The sequence below is a fragment of the Podarcis raffonei genome, chromosome 3 (assembly GCF_027172205.1).
Source record: "Podarcis raffonei isolate rPodRaf1 chromosome 3, rPodRaf1.pri, whole genome shotgun sequence".
Lineage (NCBI taxonomy): Eukaryota > Metazoa > Chordata > Lepidosauria > Squamata > Lacertidae > Podarcis > Podarcis raffonei.
Window position 1 is genome coordinate 77,280,969 of NC_070604.1, and position 20,490 is coordinate 77,301,458.

At 41.1% G+C, this 20,490-nt stretch overlaps 1 protein-coding gene across 5 annotated transcripts in view; it reads left to right on the plus strand.

The window, feature by feature from the left end:
• DISC1 (DISC1 scaffold protein) overlaps positions 1–20,490 on the plus strand; it is a 157,425-nt gene that overhangs the window by 45,909 nt on the left and 91,026 nt on the right. For 4 of the 5 annotated variants that reach the window (XM_053382507.1, XM_053382508.1, XM_053382509.1 and 1 more), the window contains 3 exons: positions 3,300–3,354; positions 7,160–7,262; positions 15,703–15,891. In XM_053382507.1, the coding sequence (XP_053238482.1) occupies positions 3,300–3,354; positions 7,160–7,262; positions 15,703–15,891 (347 nt within the window). The remainder of the gene's footprint in view (positions 1–3,299; positions 3,355–7,159; positions 7,263–15,702; positions 15,892–20,490) is intronic. The other variant, XM_053382511.1, reaches the window with a different exon arrangement.

The following is a 20,490-nucleotide window of genomic DNA, read 5'->3' on the forward strand; positions in this document are numbered from 1 at the left end:
ATAACCCAGAGATGCATTTGAAATAAAAGGCCACATTCTACTCATGTAAAAACATGCTGATTCCCTGACCTTCCACGGGTTGGATTTAGAAGGCAATTGGGCTGGATCCGGCCCCCTGGCCTTAATTTGCCTACCCATGCTGTAAGGTGACTCACTCATCTGTACTAGGTATTTATGTTTTGTTCATCTCATGTTTGGCTCATCTCAAGGATCTGGGGCAAGTTGCAACACCAAATCCTGTCCCTTCATAAGAAAAGCAATAGAATAAAAATCCTGCAAAAACTTCTATTACCATAGGTCATAACAAGCCACCTAAATTTGCATGAAATGTAAAATTATTCTGCTAGTAGCATAATTCCAATTACCAGCCAGATAAAATTTTGCAGTGCTGGTGGAAAATATTCAGATCCATACACTAGCAGATATCCCTGGAAACAGAATTCAGCTATTTTTTGGATTTGCTAGCCAATGTTTAATATCCCTTTTTGTACTTTCTTTTTTATACCTGGTGTGTGGATAATATGGGTATCTAAGGATTTGCCCAAGCATTATAGAACTCAAGGGAGTCTTTAGTTTTGTGCGCCTTTACTTTCAGGTTTGTCAGTAGCCACAGGCAAAGCAACAAGAAGGAGAAAGTCTTAGAAATGTCACCTCCCTCCTGACTTTTCCATTCCAAATGGTAAATTATTTGGAATATGCATAGGGACATAAGGAGGTGTCTTAGACCAAAGACCATCTGTCCATCTAGCTAAGTATTGTTCTACATTGATGGGCAGCAGCTCTCCAAGGACAAAGACTATTTCCCAGCCCTTCCTGGAGGTGCTGGGGATTCAACCTGAGACCTCCTAGATGCCAAGCAGTTGCTCTACCACTGAGCTATATGGAGTGCCAGTTGGACAGTTATTCTATGGTCTTCCCTGTCTGGAATTCCTTACTGACAGTCGTTTCCCCCAATGGCTTGCCTTCACTTCTGTACTTGACTTTGTAGGGCTTCTGCTGCAACCTCCCCTCCTAACCTGCCTTTAGGGTTTGCTGCTGTCTTCCCTAGCTGCTGGTGAAGCACAGTAAAGTTGAGTATTCTACCTCATTTTAGCTTACTTTTACTCTTCATTCAGAGCCAAATGGCTCCTTGGTGAGCCACATCTCTTCCCCAGTTTCAGTTGTTCAGCTTTTGATTACCTTTTTTAATGCATCTATGGCTATTTTGATGCATGACTTGCATGTGTGATTTATCCTACTCATGGAAGATGATAAATTTGTATGCTGCGGTCTGAAAAGGTCTGCATTTCTGAATTCTGCATGTAAGCAAATAAACCACTGGATATACAGACCAAACCTTTCAACCTTACATTAGTTTATGTATTTTTCTGCATTATTTGTGGCAGTTGTGGAATGCTCTCCCCAGGGAGGTTCGCCTGATGCATTCATTATATATCTTTAGGCACTAGGCAAAAATGTTCCTCTTCAACCAGGTCTTTGGCTGATTAATATTCTATAGCCTTTTAAATGTGTTTGTGGGAGGGGGCTTTATTGTTTTGTTGTTTTCGTTTAAACTATTTATTTGTGCTTTTATCTTGTATTTTTATCATGTGAACTGCCCTGAGATCTGAAGGGTCGTATATAAATAAAATGGATAAAAATAAATAAAATAAGCATTATTACACCATTCTTACACTTCCTTTCACTTTTATGAGAATTCTGTTCATCTCTGAAATTCTAAGAACCATCGCATTAGCACCTATTTCCCTTTTTGATATCGCAAGTAGTCCTCAACCTTAGAACTTTTTGTTAATTGCCTAACTGTGTCTTGTTAAAGTATCAGAGCCCAAAAGCTGTTTAGCCAGCGTGGTGTAGTGGCTAAGAGCAGTAGACTTGTAATCTGGTGAACTGGGTTCGCTTTCCCGCTCCTCCACATGCAGCTGCTGGGTGACCTTGGGTTAGTCACACTTCTTTAAAGTCTCTCAGCCCCACTTACCTCACAGAGCGTTTGTTCTGGGGGAGGAGGGGAAAGGAGATTGTAAGCCACTTTGAGACTCCTTAGGGTAATGATAAAACGGGATATCAAATCCAAACTCCTCCTCCTCCTCCTCCTCCTCCTCCTCCTCTTCTTCTTCTTCTTCTTCTTCTTCACTTGAAATATTGATAGTCTCACTTTATGGGTTAACAATCACGTTATGCTATTTGGATTAAGCAGTAACTTTTCAAAAGATGTAACGATTGGTAGGGTAAAGTGAAAGCGCCTGCAGAGAATCCAGTATGAGTCTACTTCATTTTTACTGTGTTTTCACAATGCACAATTGGTCTAAGAAGCATTCTTTTTTTGGTATAATTCATGATATTAAAACAAGTTTATCCAATGGTAAATAATTTTTTTTAAAAAAAACTTTAATTGTAATGAGCAGTTGCTTGATAAAAGATGTGCAAAATTGCACATGGAGAGGTTCACAGATAAGAACTGTAATCATGCCAAGGAGTTATTGATTCCTTGATTGATTCATATTGTGCAGACTTTGCTGAAGGGCAAAGAAATCATTCCATTTCAAACTTTTAATAGAATTTTGCTATATATCTTCCACTGAGGCAAGCTTCAGCAGATAGAAGCCCCTGGAGTACAGTGTTTGCCTTCTTTCAAAGGACTTGGATTAGATCTATTTTGAAGGTCATGGCTTTCAAAATGCCATTTGTGGAGAAATTTCAAAAGTCTGTGGTAGAACCAGTGTGTACTGCTGTTTTGGAGTCTCTTCAGCAAATAAAATATGATCGCCTCCTTAGGCACCCACACCTGCTCACCAACATCTTCTAGTTGTCTTTTCAGATGTGAGTGTGGATTATTGGTGTTATCCCACAGTGAGTTAGCTTTCTTTTCCTACCCCCCGCCAGCTTTATTTGGTAATGGGATGCTACAGTTTCTGATGGCCTCATGCTAGAAACAGGCCTTAAAATATAAAATTTAGTGGGCATGGTCAAGTCAATCTTAAGTACTTTTTATGTCCAGCCCAGGGTGGGGTAGGGATTAAACATATGTTCTTCATAAATTAATGTGATTTTGTGTGACCTCTTCTTTAGAGCCAAAAAGTAACATAGGAATACTTTTAGAAATAAATACATACATTTAAAAGTGCTTAGCTTTGGATGAGTTGGGCTCTAAAGAAACGAATGGGTGTTTTGGCGTAACAGACAATAGTTTCAACTATCTGAGAGAGTTGTTATGGGATAAACAACTGGAATATTTGTTTTTGTTTCTGAGATGTTGATTATCCAATAATGGGAATCTTTTAATATTCATTTAATTTTTCTAGGCTTCAAGAAAAAGAGCAATCGCTCAATATGTCCATTAAACATACAGCTGCCAGAGTAAGTGCACTTTAACTGCTATATTTGTTTCTGTAAATGTAAGGCATTAATGAGGCAATTAATTACATAAGTGTAAGGAAGCAGTCTGTGAACAGCTTTCTAAAGATCTTGTTTTTAATGTAATATTAAGTGATTATTGGAATGCTGACATTATGCTAATTTGGTCAGTGTATAAAAAGTGAAAATGTGACAGCTGGATAGTGGGTGGAATGGTGCATTAAATATTTTATTTCTTAGCTCATGCAAAGGAGAGATAATCAGTGAGCCGCCAATTGGCAAAAAATAACAGGTTTATGAGGGTTTTGAATATTATTTAAAACATCCCCCCACCAATCTCCATTTGCAAAGACTGTTGGAGTGGCTTAGAATAGGATTAATAAGAACAATAACAAACAAGACAGTCTTTACCCATCAGCTTGCAATCTAAAGGACACAACACAAAAGAAAGTGGGGATTCAGAGACAGGAGGAAAACAAGCAGGCTCAGGCATAATTTCTTAATGGTGCTTGTAATGACAGACCTGAACAGAAACAGTTCAGTGATAGAGTTGAATGATGCTGCTCTTTCAGTAGAGTTGATAAGAGTGAGTGCTACATTCCCTTCTCTCCCTCTGATTGCTCATATCCCTGTTTTTAGCCATCATTGCAGTAGTTAATGGCCTGGTTTACATGTCACACAAAGCCAAACATGCAGGCACATGGAGAGGAGATTGCAAATTAACGTTACCAGATTTTTTTCAATGAAGCCGGGGACACTTTAGATACACACATACATGTATACATACTACACATTCGGGACGTTGATGCTGCAGTGATGGCGGTGGCAGAGGGGCAGCCACCGTCTTTACCTCAACCACCACATTTCCCCTTCCTCCAGGGCTTCTATCTCCTTTCTCCATGAGTCTGGCCAGCCCCTGAGTTGTTGGTTCTTTGGCAGTGGTGGGGAAGCGGTGCACGTTAGGTCAGGCATTGAAGGCGGAGAAGGAGGGCTGAGAGTATGCAAGTAGGAGTTGGGATCAGGGCTGCTCCAATAGGCAGCATGATGCCTCCCTTCACAGCTTAGTTGCTGGGGTCAGGGAAGGTGGAGGCAGCCCGGAAGATGCATCTTAGAGCCCCTGCACCACCATCATATGGAGACTTCTGGCGAGTCAAAATGGTGGGCGCCACAGCAGCGAGCAGCTCCTGAAGCCAGCCAGAGCCAACTGCGCTGCCGGGCTGGCTCCAGGCTGGTGAGGCTGCTGCTGCCACGTTTCCCGGGGACATTAGATGAAATCCGGGGACATTCCAGGGGTGGAATTTGTCTGGGGAAAGATTCGCAAATCCAGGGACTGTCCCCGGGAAACTGGGAGGTCTGGTAAGATGCTTCACTCATCAGTCGTTCAACTACAGTGCTGAGCTAAGGCATGGATAATCTTAGTGTGTTGTTTGAAACCGGGCTTGTGATTTAACTTTCTTCAGACTAACCAAGATTTGTCCTGTGATTTACAGTTCATGGAGAACTAAACCACAAGCCAGGGTTTGGACAACATGCTAAGCCAAATCATGCTAGTAAATTTAACAAGAAGGCTCATTCTTAAAGTTCTAAGAGGTGCAAAAGTGCTTTGATATTAGGAACTGAACTGCTGCTGCAGTCTTTAGGACAGATTGCAAGAGGAAAGGAAGTGGTCCATTACTCTTCCACGCCCTAAAAAAATGCACTACTTTTTCATGTTAGGGTTTCTCAGAATGTTGGAGCAGCAGTTCCAGTATTTGCTCCTACCTCAGTTCACAGAGTAGGCAGGCTTCCTTGTACTGTCTGAAGCACAACATGCTCTTCTATTAGTCTTGAGAGTCTCGGCCCAATACTGTGCTAAGGAACCTCTTCACAATAGCAGGGAGGATTATGATGGTAGAATTGTTTATAAATGTTTCAGAATCCATTTTGGATTCAGTGGAGGCCATTGAAAAGTTATTTGGTGTGAAAACTGTCCATAGAATATTCTGAAATCAACATTGCTGAATTAGAACTGTGCAACTGCCTCATAGATTATGCAGTTTCATCTTGGAAAAGTAATATAAACACAGTGGGTTCACTAATTTCTATGGGTACTTAAAATTGCAGGCTTACCTAAAAATCTTGAAAGCCCAGAATTAAATAGCATGTAGTGTCTCTCACTCTTCCCACAAGAAGAATTAACTGATTGTTCCCTCCCCCTACTGCATGGTCAAAGGAAATATGTGCTATTTATGAAGATACGTAGCATTTCAAGTGACTATTGAGCAAGACTTTGTGATAATGAACTGAGCAGTCAGCCTTAGTCACTTTGTCCCTTTCAGAATAAAGCCAGGCCTGGTCTGATGCAAAGTGGCGATGCCTCACTTGGATATGAAACTCTGACAGAGGTGCTGCCTTTGGCATCAATAACTCAGCACTGCTTCCATCTCTTTGATTTTTCTAAGTGATTGTTACAGCAAATACTGAAGATAGCATGACATTTTGAAAGAGTGAGTTAATTTTAGTATTCTAACACACACTGCTGCATCCTCCATTCCTGCCACTATTGATTAGCTTCATATAGGAGTGAGGTATTGTACGGAGCCTGGCTCTCTGGGCTTAGAACACTATAGTGCTACTCGGAGTGGCTTATTTAAATGCCAAAATGGTGGCAGTTCACTGAAGGAGGGCAGTTGGCAAGGCAGAGCCACAACAGCAGTACTGAGACAGTCGGTGGAATCAGTACAGAGCTAGCTGATGCTAACTGAGCTTAAATCTTTGGCCATTTTATTCTTGTTGTTGCTTTCAAGGTTTCTTTCTTTTCATGTATAAACCAATATACATACTTAGTTAGTCCCAAGTAAGAACAAATAATGTTTATTTTTGGGCGGTTGTATTTCTCTGATAGGCACTGAGCCACCTGTGTTTGGCATTGGAGGAAATGATGCTTGTTTTTAGATGGGAAGGGATTGAAGACAGTCTCTTTTGCAAATTTAATTTATCTATTTCACCTGTTTATATACTGCTTAATCTCTGAAGTTTATAAGTAGTGTATGTAAAATTACAAAAAAACTCAAGAGTGAATAAAATCAATTAAAACTTAATCATAAAAGCATAAAACTTCCTTATTGTCTGCTGAAATGGAAAGGTCTTTGTCAAACGTCTGACATTCAACAGGGAGGTGACTTGTAATGTATTATTTCTGCTTTGATTCTTTGAATAGTTATTTGGCGCTCTGCTAGCACCTTATACTGCATTCCTCTTCCCAACAGATATTTGTGCTAGCTGTTCACTCCAGCAAGAGAATTGGGCTCAGTTTCTAGGAACATTGGTCCAGCCTGCGTGACTCTGCCCTGTATGTCTTGTGGTGGAATGCTGTTTTAGCTGTTCCATAAGGACAGCAAGATTAGAGAGTAGGGCCGGATTGTTAATCTGAACCAAGTATTTGTTTACTTTGATCTTTAGCCATTATGACTGTCAGCAAGATATTTACAGAAAGATCAAACATCTGCAATAATTTTCCAGCTTTGGCCTCTTGCCTGAAATATAGTCTTGCAGTATCTGCTTGTCTGCTTTGTTTGTGATCATCATTTTTCCCTATTTGGGCAACTGTTAAGAGAGTTACTATTTCTGGGGATTCTGTGGCAAAGCCCTTGAATGGCAGGATGAATGTCTTGCAGCAATATCACACATCATTTTTTATTAACCTTTGTTGTCATGCTGTGTAATGATATGTCATGTCTGTAAACCAAGACAATTTGAAATGCCTTTTTTATTCCCTTATATTTTTACATGAATGAATTATATATCATGGCTGTCTGCCTCAATCTAGGTGTGTACCAGTCAGAAGCTGTGCAGCACTTTAAGGAGGAAAGTGAATGATATTGAGACTCAACTACCCACTCTTCTTGAAGCCAAAATGCTTGCTGTTTCAGGTGATTTTTTTTAACCATTAACTTTTTTTAAAAAAAATTTCAATAAGTATTCATACAGCGTGCATAGATGCAGACAGAGTTGCAAGGCATTGTAAAGAACCACTATAATAAGACCAAAACAACAACAACAAAACACCATCAACTATCCATAGGAAGCTCAAACTTACTCAGGAAAAGGGTGTGCACTAGGTGTTATGGCATTGTCCAGTGTTTATTTGAAATAAAGTTGTGACCATAAATATTTCAGAAATTAATCATACCAAATGAATCTTTATGTTTGGTTTCCCTATGTACTCAGTTTGGCTTCATAAGTTTTCCAGCCAGTGTTATGTTCTAGACCAGTGGTTCTCATTTGGTGGTCTGTGGCACCATTCACATATGGGGGGGTCTGCAATACTTAGTTAATTTGGAGCCACTATTTTAGACCTTTGTCCACCATCCTTGCAGCAAAAATGAAGTTTTGTACCACCAGTATTTGGATACCTCTGCAACCAGAAGCAAGGCTGTTAAATCCTTATGCATAACTGTCTATAGCCTAAGGGTTAATTGGCAATAAACCAATACCCAGATTCATCAAGATTAATTGTTGGGCTTTGAATGGGATCTCTTGGAATTTCCTTGAATTTCCCAGGATGTATTAGCCACTGGGCAGTCCTACCACATGCAGTTAAAACTGCCACTTTATATTGCATTCCCTCTAGCAGGTAAGTCCTTATTTGTCTGATTTAGCTTTCCCAGCATTCCAGGTAATTTTTGATGAAAGGTTATTGAATCTTCCTAGTCTCTAATGGTGAATTCTTCATCATGACCTGCATGTGTAAAGAAAGCAGGAGAGAGTTCTTCTAGGTAACAGTAGTTTTGTTTCATAAACACATGAACACAAAGAGGTTTGAGAATTAAGATGCATCTGATTTAAATGACGTTCCACAATGGAATACAGGAATTGGCAACTTCTTATTCAGATCGATAAGCAGCTAATGCTGGCAATGGAAGAGCTATTTGTCTTCAGAGTGCATGTGAATATTATTCATGAGCAAAACAATGATATGTGAATCTGAACTTCACAACATATTAAGTTGTTATGATCCCCCCCCCATAACAGCTTTTTATGCCATGAACTTTGGATTACTGTAGTCCCTTGCCTTTTTTTCCCCAGTAGGGGTGAGAGAGAACAAATTATGCACAGTCGTGTTTACAATTTGCAGAGTTGACAAGCAGAAAATCTCTCCATTAGGCAACGAGCCAGCCCAATGAATGGGTATATGGTTCAAGAAGGTCTCCCATCAAAGAACACTGTTGTGATGTGTTTTCTGCATGCCAAGAGGATGCATATAGCTTATGATTTTTGCACTCGCCAGCACATATAGTGTTGTGTAATAGCACTTTGTACTTTGAAATAAAGTGAGGAGTTGTACCATCAGCTCTTGAAATATTCTTAGAAGGACTGTACACCTATGATCTGACCACTTCAGCTCCTCGCATTCTTCTACCCTTCACCATGCTGCCCATCTGGCCTCTTTCCACAGCTGGCTTCTCTTATTGGGCAATTAATACTTTTCTTAGGCTTCCAGTGAGTTTTGTCTCTGCTCTGGAGAGATGCTCTTGCATCTCTCAGAGGGGATTAATGTTGAGTGAAATTATATGAATCCTATATAAATTACTTGGTGTGTAAGAACTTAGAACTTTTATATGGTTCACAATGCTTTTCTACTAGCGCTCTGTAGTTTCAGTTTCAATAATATTTGATGTATTGTTCAATAGCAATGGGGGGGGAAGAAAAAGTATGGATTGGGAGCATAGTGCATGTGGTTTGAACTTAACCTTTCCCACAGTTCCTGAAAAAAAAAAGCCCTCTGCAACCTGCTGTTTGCTGAGGGAATAAAGAAGATACCGTATTTTTCGTCCCATAGGACGCTCCGTCCCATAGGACGCACCTAGTTTTTTTGGGGGGAAATAAAGGAAATTTCCCCCCTTTATTTCCCCCCTAAAACCAGGTCGGGGAAACCGAACCAGGTCGAGGAACAGCGGGATGGCAGTGCTGCGCCTCCTTGCTGTCCCCCGAGCTTGTGGGGCTGGCCGATGTCTGTCCGGCGGGCGGGGCGCTCTGCTTCAGGGCGCCCCTTGCGCCAGGCAGCAGGCTGCTATCCGCAGCGTGGGGAGCCCTGCGGGACCTCCCGCAGGGCTGCCTAGGCTGCGGATGTGTTCCCAAAGCACCGGGCGCTCTGCTTTCAGCACGCCCGGCGCTCTGGGAAGCAGACTGCTATCCGCAGCCTAGACAGCCCTGCGGAAACTCCCACAGGGCTGCTTAGGCTGCGGATGTGTTCCTGAAGCCTGGAGAGCGAGAGGGGTTGGTGCGCACCAACCCCTCTTGCTCTCCAAGCTTCAGCGAAAGCCTGCATTCGCCCCATAGGACGCACCCAGATTTCCCGTTCATTTTTGGAGGGGAAAAAGTGCGTCCTATAGGGCCCACATTAGAATAATTAGTTTTTATTGTAAATTAATCAAAGCCCCAGGCTCCCTACTAGCCAGGCAAGCCTTTTTAACTTGTGCTTTTAACAACAAATGGTCCAAGGCCATGGAGATTATCACGGCACGCTACTCCCTCCCAGATCTTGACACGCTGTCATCTTGGGACCATCACAATATCCGGGCCTGGATTCTTACAAGAGACGAGGCCATGGACCAGGCACAGTCCGCCACAGCTCGCCTCTCCAAGTGGCTCCCTAAAGTGAAAGTGGTAAGATCACTTGCCAACTACTTGATAGACCTGACGGAGCCCAATTTGAGAAGAGCGTTTACCATGGCCCGTTTCCATTCTATACCCACGGCCTTCTTGCAGGGGATTTACTTTAAGACCCCCATTACTCAGCGTCTTTGTCCATGCACAATGAATGAAGTAGAGGACTTCATACACTTCTTTTTCTACTGCCCTATTTATGAGCTAATAAGAACTAAGCTCCTCCTCTTGATCCCGCCCACCATCACATCTAAGGAAGACTGTTTGAAATTCCTTCTTGTGGACGCAAATCCCCAAATTTCACGTGGGGTGGCAATCTTTATAGTGCAGGCTTTGAAACTTAGGGCTACACTGACTGGGTAGTGGGTCCCAGACCTGGACCTGTTTTAATTCTTTGTATTACCTTTTTAACCAAATGTGCCAAGCCTATTTTGGGGCCATTATATGTTTTATATACATCTGCATTTTAGATTCCCGGTGCTGGCAACTAAATTTTTATATTATTGTTTTAGGGTAATTTAAATGTTACAATGCCCGTAATATCGTCTGAATTCTGTTTTATCAGGTTATTTCTTTCTTGCTTTTTTGTCTTATCTTGCTATGGCTGTATGCTAATGCAATAAAGGTTTGATGGATATCCTATAGGGCGAAAAATACGGTATGTAGCAAATAGTCTGAGGAAGGAGGAGTTACATTGTGACTGTGGCATGAGAGAAGGGATACAACCTCCTTCAGCGTAATAGTTCTGTAAAACAAATGTACTATTATGTCCACATTGCAAATGGGGCCTGAGACTGAGAGTCATAGGTTCATCGCTGACCCTGTTTCCCCCCTGAAATGTCAGTATCGTAGGTGGTTCAAGGACTAATTTGCATAAGCTACACATTTGTTTCCTTAAGACTACCACATGGCCTGACTTTCAGAATCTCTTCTTATATGGACTTGCAGCTTCATCAGTTTGTGGCAGTGTGGCTAATTACAGATCTAGCCTAATTACAGATCTAATTTCTTCATGGCCACTTGGAAGTGTTGTTTTTTTTTTGCAGTATTGGCTGCCTATAGAGCAGTGCTGTCTAGAAGCTTGGGGCTGCAACTATCAGTCTCAGCTTGCATGACCAATGGTCAGGGATGACTTGACTCATGTATTGCAGAGGGTACAGCTCTGCGATTCTATGAGTTGTAGTTCATAACATCTGGAGGACACTACACTGTCTACCCCTGAAATAGTGGATAAGGTTAACATGGCACTTTTGTGTTTATGTGGTTCTGAACTGCATTAACAATGCCTGTATCTGGGGCTTATTCCTGCACGGCTGTCTAGCTTCCATTCCATATGTTAAAAGCATCTGAATGCCTTTTATTTTCCGCACTCTTTTAGGGAATAACTTCTCATTTCTCTTTTGTATAATTTTCAGTTTAAAATATTTTACATGACTTTGTTTCATGTTGGCAATGTGTATATTTTATTGTTTATAAGTGTCTTGTGCACAGCTGTTTGGTGTGCTATAGAAGCAAAATTATTTTCATTCTCAGTCGTGGGTGGGCAGTAAGGGGTCGAGGCAGACAGCAAGCAGTTTACCATTCAGTTATTTGCCTGGGGCAGCTGCTATCTATTCTGGGCAACCTGCCAAGTGGCAAATTGCATGGCTGAACTATATGTACAGTTTATTTCAGCAGCATTATGTAGGTCTTCATCACAGAGTTTGTACCCTACCCAGTTTGTACCCCACCCTAGTATCTTGCTTCGAATGGCTCAGATTGAGTCCAGATTGATTGACAGCTAATTGAAGGTGACTTGCCTGTCCCTTTGTGGGCCTTGAAAAAGATTTTGACTCCAGGCTTGTTGCTTTAACCCCCAAATCTTCAGGCTGCCTATTTCATTTATTCATTATTTATTTTGTTTGCAATTATTTGTTTCTGTCTTTCCACTGAAATATACCCAAAACAATTCCAAAAAATAAAAACATATAAAATTGCAAGAAGCAACAAAATAGCAGTTAAAATTCAGACCTGAAAAAAATCCTCAGCATAAAGACATTTATTTCCTTCCCTTTTCCAAGGACATACAAATAAAATTGCTTTCATTTGCTGCCTAAAACAGAGGAGAAAAAGGGCCAGGCAGACACCTCTGGGGAAAGTATTCCAAAGTCTGTGCACCAGTAAAGTGTTGTAATTGTTTCATCTTTTATGCATTATAAAGGATGATATAGAAAAATTGGCAGTGAAAGAAATACCTCCATATAGCTTTACACTTGGAAACACAAGCATGGACTTCTACTAATATTCTTTTGTATTTTATTTGTTTTCATTTTAAATAGATATATTAATAGAAAATTGGTGCAGGAAGCTAGTAGTTGCTATATGTTGTGCTACAAATGTCAAAGCAATAAAGGAAGCTGCAACGTGTGTGTGTGTGTGTGTGTGTGTGTGTGTGTGTGTGTATACCGGTATATGTGTGTGTGTATATATATAAATATATAATGCAACTGCTATTTTTAAAATATTGACCATCATTTGATCATCTTTCTCTGCTTTTTGGAAGATGCTTTCTTTCAAATTATTGGGAAAGGCTTGCTTAGCAAGATCTGACAAGTACTATCTGAGACAGTGCAGTATGGAAATGTTGAAACAGAAAGGCATACTGAATAAATTATAACATGCAGTTTACATAAAACATAAATCTGTCATGGAAATGAAAAATTGTAGTAATTAAACAGTATTAACTAGATGTTTCCCTGATGAATATATTTCCAGCCACCAAAAAATCACCTTCGTCTATTTTTTTAAAAAAATCCAGAACACCTTTATTATTTTGTGATTTTTAACAGTGGAACAGATTTATATTTATGTTTTTAAAAAATGAGTTCTCTTGTAGGATTTAGAAAGTGCCCATTGCAGTTACTGTGATTGAGGTCAGGAGTTCAGCACTGGCACTTTAAACGAGTGGTGTGCTGATCTCTTGATGAGTTCTTGATATTTGAAGGCCTATTCCCTCTGTCAGGGAAAAAGCTGCATAGGGCAGTTTTGCCTCGTGGGCATATATTAGAGGCAAAAATGCTTGTAAATTATTAACAGGGATACTATGTTTATTCCATCATAGCTTCAGGTTTTGATATTAACCTTCCCTCTGGGAATTAATAATGATTCAGTATATATGAAATTTTAATAGGCAAGGTAGTGCCTTCTTCTTAACTTTTTTTTTAAAGACGAAGAATGATTAGGCTGTGACTTCTAATTAAGAAGCCTTAAATTTTTGAATGGCCCCATGGCAGAATAGCTCCAGCAGTAGAGGGAAGCACACAGGTGCTAGCTCCAGACTTGCCAGACAGGGAGTTTTTTTGACTCCTCTCTTTCATCAACAAGCCCCTTTCTCCTGTCTGTTGGACTCTGCACACAGGAAGGACATAGCACAGTGCACCAGACAAAGAAGACTCTAGTCTATGTACATTATTCTATATCTTCTTTCAGATCCTAACTCAAAGCAACTGCACAGCAGAGCTTGTGAGTCTTAAGAGCTTAGAACCACAAATAATGTTATTTATTTACTTATTTATTAAATTTGTATTCCAGCATGGGCGTAGCTAGGATTTTTGTTGGGGGGGGGCAGGCCTTTTGTTGGGAGAGGGCAGAACCTTAGTTTGCTATATATTTTTATTGAATTTTATTGATTCAATATTTGCCCCACCTCGGCTGCGCTAATATATATCAGCGCTTCAGCCAGTGTGGTGTAGTGGTTAGAGCGGTAGACGCGTAATCTGGTGAACCGGGTTTGGGTCTCTGCTCCTCCACATGCAGCTGCTGGGTGACCTTGGGCTAGTCAGACTTCTCTGAAGTCTCTCAGCCTCACTCACCTCACAGAGTGTTTGTTGTCGGGGAAAGGAGATTGTTAGCCGCTTTGAGACTCCTTAGGGTAGTGATAAAGCGGGGTAACAAATCCAAACTCTTTTTCTTCATCATCCAAAGATCTCAGGGCAATTCACAGCATAAAAATACAGAATAAAACCCAAAGTACATAATAAGAACAAGAAAACAAACCAACAACCTCCCTTCCCACGAATACATTTAAAAAGATCTAGACATCAGCCAAAGGCCTAGTTGAAGAGGAACATTTTTGTTTTACGCTTAAGATTTATGATGAAGGTGCAGACTAGCCTCCCTGAGGAGAGCATTCCACAAACAGAGAGCCGCTGCAGAAATGGCCTGATCTCGTCTTGCCACCCTCCAGGCCTCTTGTGGAGGAGGCACACGAAAAAGGGTTTAAGATGATGATTGCAGAATCTGGGTTGGTTTATATGGGGTGAGGTGGTCCTTGAGATACTGTGGTCCTGAGCTGTTTAAGGCTTTATAGGTCAAAAACAGCACTTTGAATTGGGCCCAGAAACTAACTGGCAACCAGGCAGGTGGGCCAGGATTGGTGTAAGACACTCAAGCAATCTTGTTCTGGTCAACTACCTGTCCACCAAATTCTGCACCAGCTGAAATTTCCAAACCGTCTTCAGAGGCAGCCCTCTGCAGCCAGCTGCAGTTAGAATTCCTGATCCTCTCTTCTGGTTGTGGCTCCAACACACCTACATTCAGCACAACATTGCTATCAATTAACAGCTGCAAGGTAACTTTGAATCTCTGTTCTGTCCTCTTAGGTTTTCATGTCAAATGGTCATGCTTCCACCTTTTTTAGAGTAGCACAATCTTTCCTCATTAAAGAACGCATTTTACTCTTTAGCGTTGTTAATGTATTAGGGTTAAACGCACCCGTGAATTCATGCTTATATGCTGTAGTGTATTAATTAGTTTGTAATTAAATTCCTTTCCCCACCCCACTGTAATAAATACCATTTAAACTGAGTTTTTGTTTTGGGTGTGAATTCCTAGGTTCTGAACTCTTTAGACATATTCTCAGGGCGGTGACCACTCAACCCATGTAAGAGATCTACTTCTCAGAAAAACATATTTAAAGTTTGCATGTGAAAAACATGCACACACAGGTTCTTTGTGACATGTATGACAGCTGGCTCTGGAGAAACCAGTCTGTAACTAAAAGAAACACCATGTGGCGTTTTCTATAGCAAAGGAAAAAGATAGCTACTGGAAAGGATTCCTTTGACCAGGCTAGTCTGCCATGCATCTCTAATGAAAACAGAGGGAGGCCAGCTCATTTGGGGATGGGGGTGGTAGAAGCTATGTGCATGTATTGACTCTCTCTAATTTTAAGGATTTATTTATTTGCGTATGATATATGCTCCACATGATGTGCAAGGGAGATTTCATTTCAGTTTTTTGAAGATATCCATATAAATAGCTAGCTGTAACCTAATGATGTGATGGATTGCTGGGTAATGATCCAGTCAGCATGCAATTATTTGTTAATCTAAAAAAAAATTACATACTGACCAGATCATTACCCTGCATTGCATCACCTTTTAAAAAAACCTAAGTAGCAGTTTGGTAACCTGAATGAAAAAATAATAATCAAATTAGGTTACCACTGTTTATATGGGCAGTATAGGTACGAGGAAATGGAAATCAGTGGACATAGGGAAAATGTGTTTACTACAAATTTATTTCATTTTCACTGCTCAGGTTTTAGCTCCTGTATGAACGGTTAGCTATTAATTTCTTTTAGTAAGCTCCTTGAGGGTGTCTATTATTTGTTTCTTCTCTGTCTTCCTCTGTCTCTCTAATGTCCCTCCAATGAATCCACAGGAGGTAATTTCTGTACGGCTAGAGACCTTGTAGAAGAAATTAAGTCGTTAACAGCTGAAAGAGAGCGACTGGAGGGACTTCTCAACGAATGGTTCACGCTGAGTGCCAAAAATGTCCAAAAATTAGAGAGAATGAAAGAAGGTTACAAGAGACTGAAGGAAGAAATGGCGCAAGGGGAGTCTGCTTTTGGTAAGTGGAGCAGTTGGCCAGCTGTTGGGCTGACAGAAGCCTGGCATTTCCTGGGCTGTGTGTCATTCAGTATCCTGCCTGAACTGATGAGCAGCCATCTAATTTATATGACATAAGAATAGTTATTTTGATGGGCAATTCTGGCAGACCATTTGATATATATTAGGTTGAATGTGCTGTCAGCCTCGGAGTTTGTCATTCTTGAGGGGTATTTTCCCCCTGGCTTTGTGTATGCTGATGATGTAGCAGGCTTTGAGTTGATTTCCTCTTGCTTATTTTTTGCATAGCCTCCTGTGGTGAAAAGCCTGCTAACTGACAGTGAGAATGTCTCTGCATTCATAGCTCCTGCATAATTTAATAGTGCTCTGCACATAGAATTGTGCATGCTTCAGTTTTAATCCATAGGAAATATAAGATCCTGCAAGCCCAGGAAGAAAGCTGCCTAGCATCACTGGGTTTTTGTTCTCTAAGCATGTTGTGTAAGGATGTGTAATGTTTTGAAAGCAATAAGTCTTTATTTACCTGAAAGATTAAGATGGATTTTGCCAGTTTAGTGACTAGAACTGTCTTGAAAAGGTAAACATGGTTGAGATTATTAATCACATTGAAACTAGGAAATATTTTTCATGTGTTGACATTGGTCAGCAGAGCTTATTTTAAACCACAGGCTTGGCTTTGACAGGACTCCCACACCAGAGCAAGTAACTGAGAGGCAAGCAATGTGGCTAAGGTGGCTGACACCTATGTAGGCACATCTAAACCAACCAGAGATAGGCTGAGGTTGTTGTTGTTTAGTCATTTAGTCGTGTCCGACTCTTTGTGACCCCATGGGCCAGAGCACGCCAGGCACTCCTGTCTTCCACTGCCTCCTGCAGTTTGCTCAAACTCATGCTGGTAGCTTCGAGAACTGTCCAACCATCTTTTCCTCTGTCATCCCCTTCTCTTTGTGCCCTCCGTCTTTCCCAACATCAAGGTCTTTTCCAGGGAGTCTTCTCTTCTCATGAGGTGGCCAAAGTATTGGAGCCCCAGCTTCAGGATCTCTGCTTCCAGTGAATAGGCTACCTCAGCCTATTCAGCCCTGAGTGCTCACAGGAAGGACAGATCCTGAAGCTGAGGCTCCAATACTTTGGCCACCTCATGAGAAGAGAAGACTGCCTGGAAAAGACCCTGATGTTGCCAGTACCAAAGAGGAAAGAGCTAGCCATTGGGCTAAACTGTACTGGATGTTTATCATATAGTTTGTTTGTGTTCAAGCTTTTCTTTCACCAGTGGTGGTGCTGGTCTTTAATCCTTTTGCCTCCCCTCCCAACTTTTGATACTGATTTCCTTCCCTGCCCACACCTGCAATTTGCAGTGGGGGAAAAAGATCCAATTGGAGTGGCTGTGGGGAGCAAAGAGTTAACCCCACCCACATCCAAGTTGCAACCCAGATTGGAACCCTGCTCTGGAAATCTTTGAAGATAACAACTTGCACACAAACTGATGATAATTGCTGTGTGTAGTTTGCCCCATAGATGTGTAAAAGTTACGGCTTAGTTAGCTAAGCATTTATTGGTCTGACATCACTTTGTTTTATGTTAGGGGTGGACTATGGCCCTTCAAATTTCAGCAGTGCCCTGTGTGAGGCCAAAATTTGCCCCCCCACCCTGCTTCTCCCCTCCCGTTCTGCTCAATTCACTATGTCACAGTTGTGACGCCCTGCGGCGGCCCTTAGGCTCAATGCCCAGTGCAGCAGAACTGGTTGCACCATCCTAAGGGCTGCATTAACGCATGGTCAGCTCTCCGGGCGCTGAAACATAAAAGTGGGTGAAGCAAAAAAAAAAAAAGTTTAGAAGAAACTATTTTAGGAGATCTTGGCGTGGCTGTCACAAAAACCTTTCGTCATCACAACAGCGTACTTGTGAGAGTGGTCAGCAGAGGCACCATATTCTCAAGATGATTGAGTGGCCCCAACACAACATTGCGAGGAGGCAAGGGGCAGAGCTGAGCACTCTCTGATCATTGAGATGGCCTGGTTCCCTCAAAAAACATTGCCCCCCCAAAAGTGCCTTGGCCTTTTGGAGCAGGCACCTATGGTGGCCAGTGAGTTATTAAATCTTACATATAATAAAAATGCAGGAGTGTCATTGTGCTGTTTTCATTGGTGGTTTCCCAAGGTCCTAAAGGCAGGGGTCAGGACAGGTTGCCCTGAGAAAACAGCATGCTATTTAAAGTGATTGCCCTCTTGGTTACATGTGTGTGTGTGTGTAGCCAGTCTCCTCCTCTTCATCCTTTGGCTGTCTAGCTCTGTTTCAGACACACATACACACAGAATTTGCTAACTGACTTTCCTCTCGGCTTGTGCATGCATGTGCACAGCCAGTCTTCTCTTCTCTTCTCTTCTTCCTCTTACCCTCCTGCTCCATTTCATATAAATAATACATGTGCAGGCAGGCACACATAATTTTCCTTCCAGTACATGAGGTGAAATATGAATGGAAAAACAAGTGTAAAGAACTGCTTTCTGTTCCCGGCACAGAAACATAATTTTAAAAAGGTAAAGATACTGAAAAGTTGATCCATTGTTACAATAACCATCTTTCAGAATATAGCATGGAGATTAGTTTGGTTTTCAAGTGAGTGTCTGATCACTGATAGATCTATTCTTGTTGCTAGGTAGTCTCTGTAAAAGAAAAGAATAACGTTCTGTAACATTTTGCTAAGGGTGCTGTCCTCAGATCTGTTCTCCTTTTTCTGAAATTTTACCTCCAGCTGAACTTCCAAACTGCTTTTTAAAACTGCCCTAAGTTTAAAACAGTCTGGGGATTTGATGCTGGAATCCCCACCTGCCTCAACCCCTCCAGGAAGAAACCACACACACCATCTCAGTTTTCCCTGTAAAGACTGTAGTGCTACATTCCCAAACTTGGGTTTGAACTCTGGGGAATTTATAAAACTGTTTTGAGGGATTCACCTTCCAAAAGGAGAAAACTTAGCAAATTTTGGATGACAGCATGCATGCTGGCTTGTGTCATTGTTTGCTTGTATCAAAGTGTCATCATCCTTTGTTTAGGGTGTAACCGCATTAGAAAACACACAACAAAAGGTGTTGCTTCCCCCTCCCTCTTAAGATGAACCTTACATTTCTTGTAATTCTCAAGCAGTGACTACAGAGAATATGTTCTCCTGGATAATAAAGCCCAGTGGAGCACAAATTCCTCCAAGCAAATATAAATAATTAAAATGAGTGATCCCCATTTTACTATGTTATCTACTGCATGTCTCTCTTTAGGCTATGGTAATTTGTTTAGCTCTGATTAAATTAAGCATATGATGGGTGTAACAAATTTTGTTGAAAACAAACCTATGGTGCCTTTTAAGGATTTTTTTAAAAAAATGAAGCTATTTGCAATATTGTTATATATATTAATGTTGTTGATCCCCCCATTTGCTTTTTAAAACAAAAATACTTTATAAAGGGTGTATTATTATTATTATTGAAAAACATCCCTACATATTTAGCTGGAAGATCTAGTTGTTGGCAATATTTCTTGAAATATTTTCTTAATTGACCAGTATATGATATGGGTAATATTTTACATTTATAGAAGCGTTCAGTGTGCTTCATTTACATGGTCTGTATAATACATACAGTAACCATATAGAGGGTCAGCGTTACCCCATTTGCAAGGATTATATTTGGGTTGACTGAGAGCTCATTATTCACCTATTGTTGCCTAGTGATATTAGCCATATGCCAGGTTTACAGTTGTTAGGACCCATCCTTCTCTGCTGATTGCAAATAGCTGTAACTGATTTTAACATTATATTTTTATAATGTTATAATGTTATAATATATTTTTATATTTTTGTAATCTGTCCTCGGACCTTATCGGAGAGTAGAAGTAATTATTAATAATAATAATAGCCATGGGGAATCTGTGGCCCTCCAGATGTTATTAGACTTCAACTCCCATCACTCCCAGCCTCTATGCTGAATGGTAATCTAACAACATCTTGTGCATCACAAATTTCCCATTCTTGCTATATATGAAAGTAGGATATTGGAATGCTGTGACTGAAAATGCATGAGTAGTTTTGATCTTTGGAGCAATATATGGATCACTATTATCTAAGGTCTGTGGTAACATATACATAGGCTGCAATCATATACTTGGTTTCCTGAGACTAATCCCCATTGAGCTTAATGGGAGTTACTTTTGTGTGGTTGTTTATAGGATTGTGGATATACTTGTATATTAGGGTTGCTGTACCTCCAGGAAGGGACGCGGGTGGCGCTGTGGGTTAAACCACAGAGCCTAGGGCTTGCCGATCAGAAGGTTGACAGTTCGAATCCCCGCGATGGGGTGAGCTCCCGTTGCTCGGTCCCAATTCCTGCCAACCTAGCAGTTTGAAAGCACGTCAAAGTGCAAGTAGATAAATAGGTACCGTTCTGGCAGGAAGGTAAACGGTGTTTCTGTGCGCTGCTCTGGTTCGCTCTGGTTAGTCAGAAGTGGCATGTACGCCGGCTCCCTTGGCCAATAAAGCGAGATGAGTGCCGCAACCCCAGAGTCGGTCACGACTGGACCTAATGGCCAGGGGTCCCTTTACCTTTACCTC